This window comes from Chiloscyllium plagiosum, unplaced genomic scaffold (genome assembly GCF_037043375.1).
Source record: "Chiloscyllium plagiosum isolate Xiang-an unplaced genomic scaffold, Cpla_swu_hap1 HiC_scaffold_8, whole genome shotgun sequence".
Lineage (NCBI taxonomy): Eukaryota > Metazoa > Chordata > Chondrichthyes > Orectolobiformes > Hemiscylliidae > Chiloscyllium > Chiloscyllium plagiosum.
In genome coordinates this window covers 67,390,818-67,399,691 of record NW_028270146.1, presented here as the reverse complement: position 1 = coordinate 67,399,691, position 8,874 = coordinate 67,390,818, and the positions used below count along the sequence as shown (strand labels likewise).

General features: G+C 38.0%; 1 protein-coding gene across 1 annotated transcript; it reads left to right on the top strand.

Moving 5' to 3' along the window:
• The first annotated feature begins 571 nt into the window (after positions 1–571).
• Positions 572–8,523, top strand: nkx2-1 (NK2 homeobox 1). Its single transcript, XM_043697841.2, has 2 exons — positions 572–1,485; positions 2,390–8,523. Exons 1-2 carry the CDS (start codon positions 1,107–1,109, stop codon positions 3,058–3,060), a joined length of 1,050 nt encoding a protein of 349 aa, XP_043553776.1. The 5' UTR covers positions 572–1,106; the 3' UTR covers positions 3,061–8,523.
• The last annotated feature ends 351 nt before the right edge of the window (positions 8,524–8,874 follow it).

Sequence of the window (8,874 nt, the reverse complement as noted above, 5' to 3'; positions counted from 1 at the left end):
AATTGCTCGCAAATACGTTAATATTTCTTAGTAATAGAATGGCAATTTACAAGCCACGAGTTAAACAAACATACTGTATACAACACTTGTAAAACCCACTGTCAATCTGATTTCTGACCGGAATATCTGTTATCAAAGTGTCGATAACAGTTTCAAAGGATTGTACAGACGCCAGTCAGAATGCTTTTGGTGATTTGCTAAAAGTTATCATGCGTCAAACGAAAATTTACAAATCGTGCATTTTGCGTCTGTAGGTATATTTTAAATGTTGCTACATTATCAGAGGGATGGATGCGGTAAATTGATGCTGCGACGCTGCAAGGGACATGGAACTTGTGGCTTCAAGAATAAAACTAACATTATATTTTGTGGAAATCTCGCCTCCATGAGATCTGAAGTACAATCAGGGCAGAGGTTTACACTTGAACGGTGTTAACTCATGCGGGAGCCTTTTTTTCTCCTGGAAGACTTCTTGGCTGCTGAATAAGAGCCCTGAATTGAAGCAAAATGATTCTTACGCATTAATATCGAGCAGTCCTAAAGCGAGCAAGCATTTATGCTGTCTCTCTGACTGAAGATATTTGGTTATTCCAAGGTAGCAAGTCCACGTTTACATTGCTTAAGTAAAATGTAACCATTCTGAAAAAAAGACCTAAAAATGCAATTATCCTCAGGCTTTATCTGTGACATCAAAAGTCAGCGTTAAACATAACCATTAAGAATGCAATGAAATCTCAGTTTGCATCCTTTACAGATAAACGGAAGCCCCCAAATGCTACGTTATTTAATATTTCACTAAAAGTAGAATATATTGGCAAGGCAAACTGAAAAGTATTTACCTTGCCATCAGCATGTTACCTAATTATCTTAGCAAGATGTTGAGCTCTATTGTTTGCTCGTTTGCGCTCATGCCCCGCCTCTCCTGTCTGTCTAAAACCTGGCGCCTGGCTACAACAAACAAAAGCTAGGCGCTCGCAGGTCTATAGCCTCGACTTAATACAATTAAGGCGGACTTCAATCATTCTCTTACGTGTACGTCCACAAGATCGGCGCTAACATAACACTGTTTATCCGTTCAACAAATTTGCCTACTTCGCTGCTGAACCATGTCGATGAGCCCCAAGCATACTACGCCCTTCTCAGTTTCAGATATTTTGAGCCCCATCGAGGAGAGCTACAAGAAAGTTGGCATGGACGCAGCGGGTAACCTCGGAGCTCACTTGACAAGTTACCGGCAGCCACAGGTCTCCCAGCCGGGCATGCAGCAACACCCGATCGGACATAATACGTCGGTTCCTGCGGCGACCTACCACATGTCACACGGGGTCCCTCAGCTTTCACATGCAGCTATGGGAGGCTACTGCAACGGCAATATTAGCAATATTGGCAATATGGGCGAGCTCCCTGCTTACCAAGATACCATGAGGAACAGTGCAAGTGCGACAGGCTGGTACGGGACGAATCCCGATCCACGCTTTTCATCAAGTAAGTGGAATAATTAGTTTCTAATAAACAAGACTAGTCAAAAGACAAGACATCCAACGTGCAAAAGGTTGCAAGTGTGCCCATTTTATGAAAATAGTGTTCAGAGATCAGTATTTCCAAATCATGAGTTTTGCGGGTTTTAATCTTTTATTAGTGAGGACGCACGCAAATGCTTTGATAGATGGTACAACTATTACTTTGGTGTAGTTTTAGTTCACGTGCCTTTTTTTTTAGAATATTTTATGGTGTAAATACATGGCAGGGGAAGTAATCCTTTACAATGCAGTTTCTCGCAACACTGCTTTTTATTTATGTTTAAAGTACTGTATTAATAAGGCCAAGTTAACGGCTTTAACTGTCTAAACAGCGTATCAGCGTTGTGCGAAATATAATAGGGAATATTTTCCCAGGGCACACTTAAATAATAATGTTATCTTTATTGAGAAATGTTTAAACAAATCCAATGCACTTTCCCAAAGTTGTATAAATGTAACTTCTTTTTAAAAAAGGTAAATATATGCAAACTTAAGATGTATATTCTTGCACAGTCGCAACATTTCGGTAAAAGTATCGGTTAACCACAAAGAAAACTTTACCAATTTGGACAATTTTTGTTGTATCGAGTTCTTAAAATCGGATCCTCCTAATCCATATCAGCACCCCGTTTCATTCAAAAAGCACTCAATGGATATTGAACACTTAAAAATTATGATAAGAAAACTTTAAAATGCTTATTTAATTGGTTAGTTTTATGGAACACCGCTATGTGTTTCGGCTATTTTATTCCGAAAAAGCTATGCTGGATTGAACATACCCATATGTCGTTTTAGTAATATTAACTTTGCATGCATACTCCGTTTCAAACGCCTTTGTCTAAATTTATCCTGTTTAATTCTCACTCTAGTTTCCCGTTTCATGACCCCATCCTCAGGAATGAACATGGGGGGAATGGGCGCTTTGGGTTCTCTTGGAGACGTTGGCAAACCCATGGCTCCACTTCAAAGTACACCAAGGAGAAAACGCAGAGTGCTTTTCTCGCAAGCCCAGGTTTATGAGCTGGAGAGGCGCTTCAAGCAGCAGAAATACCTCTCAGCCCCTGAAAGGGAACATTTAGCCAGCATGATCCATCTCACGCCCACTCAGGTGAAGATCTGGTTCCAGAACCACCGCTACAAGATGAAGCGGCAAGCTAAAGACAAGGCTGCTCAGCAGCACATGCAGCAGGACAACAGCACTTGCCAACAGCAGCAACAATCTCCGAGAAGAGTGGCTGTGCCCGTCCTGGTTAAAGACGGCAAACCATGTCAAGGGGGTGTCAATGCCCCAACCACGACCATGCAGACCCAACAACAGCAATCTACCAACACATCAATCACAGTGGCTACCAATGGCACTGCTCACGGCGCAAGCCAGCAAGCTAATAACACAGGCCAGACATCGGAATTAGGACAAACCTCAGGAAGTCCTTCGTCTATCCAAAGCCACGTCACTAGCTTGTCTCACCTAAACTCTTCTAGCTCTGATTATGGTACAGCCATGTCATGCTCTACTTTACTGTATGGTAGGACCTGGTGAATAATTCACTTGGCTTGTGTTTTAACACCATGTTGTATTGATTCATATCTGCTGTATTTTGGTAAAGTGTTCCGGGTACTAATTTGCGTAGATGTGCATCAATATAGAAGGAGGCTCCGGCTGAAGTGAAGGCAAAACGCTGTAAATTCATTTTGTTTTGTAGACTTGAAATGCACACATTGCTGGCTGGACTTATAATATCACAGTGAAAGCGGTTGCTCCATATTCAGAGATAGGCTGAACCTTATGAAGCACAGATCTGTCCGTATACAGTATAAGATCTGGAAATATAACATTTTTGTGGGGTTCCTATAGAATGACGCTTTCGCAAACATAATAGTGTTAACAAAAATATGACACCTCGGGAAGAAAAGAAATAGGTTTATTTAACACGACTTGGCATTTTCTTAGTTTTTACTATAAAACTTAGGTGTATATTTCTGTAAAATGCACATGCCTGGGCCGAATTTATAGTTTTTAGGAATTTGTATATTATGCTGTAAAAACTGTTTTCATGATGGACTCAGCGTGTACAGTATTTGATAGTTTGTTCGTTATTGCCGGCGTATGAAAGTTGTTTCTGTTGTAACTTAAAATAGATGATTGGTATAAATATAGTTCTGAGAGCTTCTAATAAATTATGAAACCCTAAACCGCAAAACCACAAATGTTTTATTGAAGATCATTGTATCTTTCCCTTAGTTCTTACCATTACAATTTACCTATACGAGCCGCGCCATTAGAATTCACCGCACTGTATTTATAACGATTATATAGTTTCAGTTACATAAATTGGATAAAGAAGTAATGGATAATATGTTCCAGTCAGTCCAGCAGGTAATCTCCGAAATCTCCACTGATTTTCCCAGGATTTCTTTTAGGGGACAGTGGGTAACTAAAAGCTTAACTACTTTATCTAGATGAAAGCTTTTGAATCCGATGGTATATTTGATTTAACATTAACTGGAAATACAAAAGACTTGTGATATTGTCTTGCCATGTTCTATGCTGCATTTTGTTTTACGGATGGAGAGGCCTGCTGAGAATTTTACTTAGAAAATTATTTGATTCCGGTATATATACTTTGTCATGAACACTACTACCATTGAAACGTAATTATCGCCCCACATTCTAAACACAGACAGAATAATCTGGTCCTTTACTGGCGCTGATGATAACCAATAGTTCAAAGTCCACACATGTCAAACGTTAGAAAGTTCAATTTGTGGGTTGACGCTAAACTGCAGAATGGAACAGTGATGATTTAAACACTTGGAGCGCTTCCCCGATATTTATTTTGAATTAATTCCACAGAGTGAATTAAAGTTAAAGTAGTTAATGAGGCCAAAGTGCATTTCAATTAGAACGATCAAGTATAATTTCTGCATGGAAGACACTGTTTGTTTTGGCATTAAGGAAATCTCAGTTGTTTGCTGTGGGTAAAAGGCAGCCATCTCCGTGTCGCACGGCCAGCTCCTGCCGATGTAAAAATCAGCTCGCAAAAATCGGGACAGTTTGCGAGCATTTCCATGAGATTGAAACCTGTTCATATTACACGATCCAGTGATCTGCTTCACTGTCATTATTTAATTCAGATGCGGTGGCCGTGCTGGGATTTAATCTCAGCAAGAATTTGAGTAACTGATTTCGCCAGTCAGCCTCACTGTCGAACTTTTTGAAAACACAATTCGAATCAGTGTAAATGCTTCAATATTGTCATCACTTTCGGCATCGGGATTGGAAATATAGCGATTAGACTAAATGAGAGAGGCCATTTACAGGCCGTAGTAAGGAACTGGCAAATATAACTCGCCAATTGGAATTGTAAGCTATATTTAATGTTTCTGCCTATGGCGGCCCGGAGTTTGTTCAGTGTTAAAAGGTCAGATGCACTTTCGCACAAAAGATAAACTCTGTGCTCATGACGTGAGTCGTTTCATGTTTGATTATTAACAAACAACAGGATCGAATTTTATAGCAAACCAGGAGTTGTTTCAATGACAGACAGCAGAGCTGATCGATATTTGCACAAAAATCCCCAGTGCAAATGATCACCTTTTCATCAAAGGAGGACCAAATATTTACAAGGTTGGATTGGACGAAGCACACTCTAACTCACTTTTTGAACATATGCCTTTTTTATCGCGATGATTAGTTCGAATTAAATTGTCTGCTATTAGTCTCACTGAAATAAATGTAATTATCACGGCTCAGGTTATCGCCTTTCAAATTTGCACACCAACAACCTTAAAACTTGTTAAGGGTCCTTTAAACTGGCCCTTACATTGTTACATTTTAATCAGCTGAAAAAAGTGGAAAACTCATTTGAAATTATACACTTCGAAATAATTCCAAATCCACTACCAATGAGTTCTGGGGAGAGCCAAACACAAACGACATGATTTTGTTGAGCGATGTATAAAACTGAGAGGTCATTCAGGCCTGGGCCTTCCAATAGATGGTATTCATAAACGAAGAGTTTAGGGGTGAACATTAAAAACCACTGTATCAGGAAATGCTGCAAGAGAAGGTTGAGACCATACTTGATTGATAACTGTTTTATATACACCGCGGGTATACAGTTAGTTAAATGCTATCAATGTTTTGACTTATTTGGCACTAACCATTCCACGCCGATCTATGCACAAAACTGCAGCTGACCTGGGAGCTGTTTAAATTAAGGTCACAGCTTATTTCAAGATTTTCAGTTGTCTGGGTGCTCGGGAAATTGAGGCTATCAGGTAGGTCAAAGCGTCAGTGTTTGTTAAAAAGGTGTGCCTAACACTTTTCGTCAATACATGTCGAATTCCTGGAAAAGATCGGGCTTCAGCGCGCTTCAAATTTGCAATTGTTTATAACAAATGAAAGAACTGGCAGTCGAAGTATTAATTCGTTTTTGTTTTAAGATCAGGCAGTTAATTTGTGTGGTGACATGTAATTCCCTTTCTACGCAAAGAATAATGAAATATAGTAAAGGTAAGTTTCAGACCGTGATAAGCGATCATTAATATTGTGTAGTTTAATGCTGTTAATTTAGATTTGGAACTAAATCTGTGTTTCCAGAATTACTTGTTGTCGCTTCAGTCCGACAGACACTTTGAGGATGTTATGGAGGTGGCCGAATGAATTTCTTTAGTGAAAGAATTGCACTACTCAAGGTAGGAACAGTATTGACAAGCTTCAAGTATGAACTTATATTCTGATGACTACTTGCACTTCTAAACGTTCTATAAAACACTCTGAATTATACTTTAACTTAAATCAGCTAATGGCGTTCTTATGAAAGGCAGTACATTTGCTGCGGTGCGCTGCTGTACTCCAGGAAAATGTCTTCTATTTTTAGACGTGATTGAAATACAAGGCAAATGTTGTTTTAAAATTATATGACCTATCATTTGCGATTATCTGTGTAGAAAATTAGCACAATACAGGGTACAATAGTACGGATACCTTTTAGGAGAGATAATGATTTTGAAAACAAATGCGAAAAATTGCAATTTAAATACTTTGTATCTTTCCTATGTACGAATAGAACATTGAAGTGGAGGAATAAAACTGCAGTACAACGGTGCTCAGGCGAAGTATAATTAATTTGCAGAACTAAATGATGAAACTAAAGTTACACTTCATTTAAAATTTATTTTCCAGCGGTATCCACGTTTACCCGTAACAATAGATGTGAATAAGACAATGCATTCAAGTTCAGTTTTGTAATTCGGATGCTTTCTTTGTGATCATCATTTTTTTTTCTTGCAGTTTCTTTTATTTCCAAAGGAACGCTCTGAAGTGATGTAGCGCTTTTAGTTTGTTACTGAGCGATAGACCGTGGATTCAGAAAGAAAATTATTATCCGTCATCATGGCCAACCGACATCCTCCCAGATTGCGAAGCCCGGGTATTGTTTTCTTATCCTTTATTTAAAATGTTTAAGATATCTAATTACTCTTACTTTCGTTTTAAGTTTATACATGTTACATATCTTTATATATTCGGCTTATTGCGGAAAAGCATATCCATACTTCCTTAAATTGTCAGTTTAAATTGTTTCTGAAACCATAAACAGGACAGTGAATAATTTTACATCAAATCGTGAAAATTCTTAGTTTACAATAATTATCGAAACCATACATCAGTCTGACACAGAAAAATTGTTTTTTTAAACTATCCAAAACAGAAATGGTACTACCCGCAGTGTAATCTTTACTGACTGAATAGCATTAAAATGGAATTCCGAAAATCAGGTAGGTAGGCCGCTAGATTCTCGCCAGACTTGTCAAGCAGGGCCGTTTTTGCTACAGGTAATACCGGACATTACACACATTTTTGTTGATGGATCTTATCTGGCAAATTCAAATGGATTCTGATTTTTAGCTTAATCTGTTTATATCTTTCTAACTATACTGAGATTTGATTTAAACAAATACCGAGTAGATATTGTGTACTTCTAAGATCTAAATAATTTTGTATATATCGCTTGATTAAAATAAAATATTGTGATAGTTATTCTTCTTGTTTTTTACGTTTTCGTGTATAATAAAGGTTGTAGTAAAACTATACTCTGACGAAAATCTTACTAGCCGGCCACGCAGGAGACCAAATTTAACTGCAAACGATATTTTGTAAGAACAAATAGCAAAAGAATAAAGAGAAGTACAGTTAACTTCATTACGATAAGGCCTTATGTGAATACAAATTTAAATAAACATTGACATTTGTTGTCTCTAATCTATTTATTCAAGAAAAAAAATCATTGAGTACAAATTCCAAGAATCTTCCATGCGATTATGTTGTAAACCAAGCGAGGTGAAATTACCAGTCCTCGCCGCTTCACAGCGGAGAAACGAATGTTAAAACCCGAACATTGGCGCCCAAGTGTTCCAGTCTGGATTGGAAACGAAACTGTCTAAAACTGACAACCTACAAGATAGTGTGAAAACAGACTTTAGGGAATCCAGTTTTCTTGTCGGTAGTTATGATCTGGTTTGGAGGCAGACTCCGCTGTAGAAGTGGTTTTCGTAGACACGTGTGTATGAATTTAATATTAGAACTCTACTTGTGCTTATCCAAGGCTCAACGATCAACTAGATTGAGGATTCGGTTATTGTAATCCCGCTCATATCAGTTATTGCTCATTTATGTTAAGTATCTCCTACAGAAGAAGACTCTTTATCCTTACCATCAGTGTTTCGTTTCAAATTATTTGCGTTCCATTTGAATTACGAAACGAGAAGTCGTCGAAGTTAAGCATCTCGCTACAAGTATTGGAGAGTGATACTTTGGGACGGAATTTAATTGTTAGAATGATTCCTGACGAAATTGCTGCAACTTCGGAACTAGGTTGAACATTATGCTCAATGTATAATGTACAACAGATCCTCTTTAGCACGTAGCTTCGTTAAGAATACTTTCCAAGGGAATTGCATGGCCATGTTAGAAAATGTTGCTGGCGATAACTAAACTTTATCATCCTATAAATGCACACTTGCCTATAATAAAGGTAACGGTTAATGCAATAAAATGATTGTAAATTAGCCGTCATGTTTACATCTTTCAAAACGCAGATAAACAGATAAAAGCTTATCCTTTAATCAGTATATTCGTCATTTACAAGACAATTAATAGACAAGCACAGAAAATTGCTTTTAGATCAGGGTTTCTGCAGAGGTCCAGGATCAGACATTAATTGGACTTCATATTAACGTTCCAACTTTAATAACCTGATATTGAAAATACGCAAATAATCTCAATGGTTGGGTATTCGCTTTATTAATATTAGAATGTCCAGCTGCTGTGAAATCGCTTATTTCTTCGATA

Bases quoted from the DNA above. Each gene is read 5' to 3' on its own strand.
- nkx2-1 (XM_043697841.2), top strand. From the start codon at position 1,107: ATGTCGATGAGCCCCAAGCATACTACGCCCTTCTCAGTTTCAGATATT. The intron at 1,486-2,389 runs GTAAGTGGAATA...TTCTCACTCTAG, and splicing joins CGATCCACGCTTTTCATCAA to TTTCCCGTTTCATGACCCCA.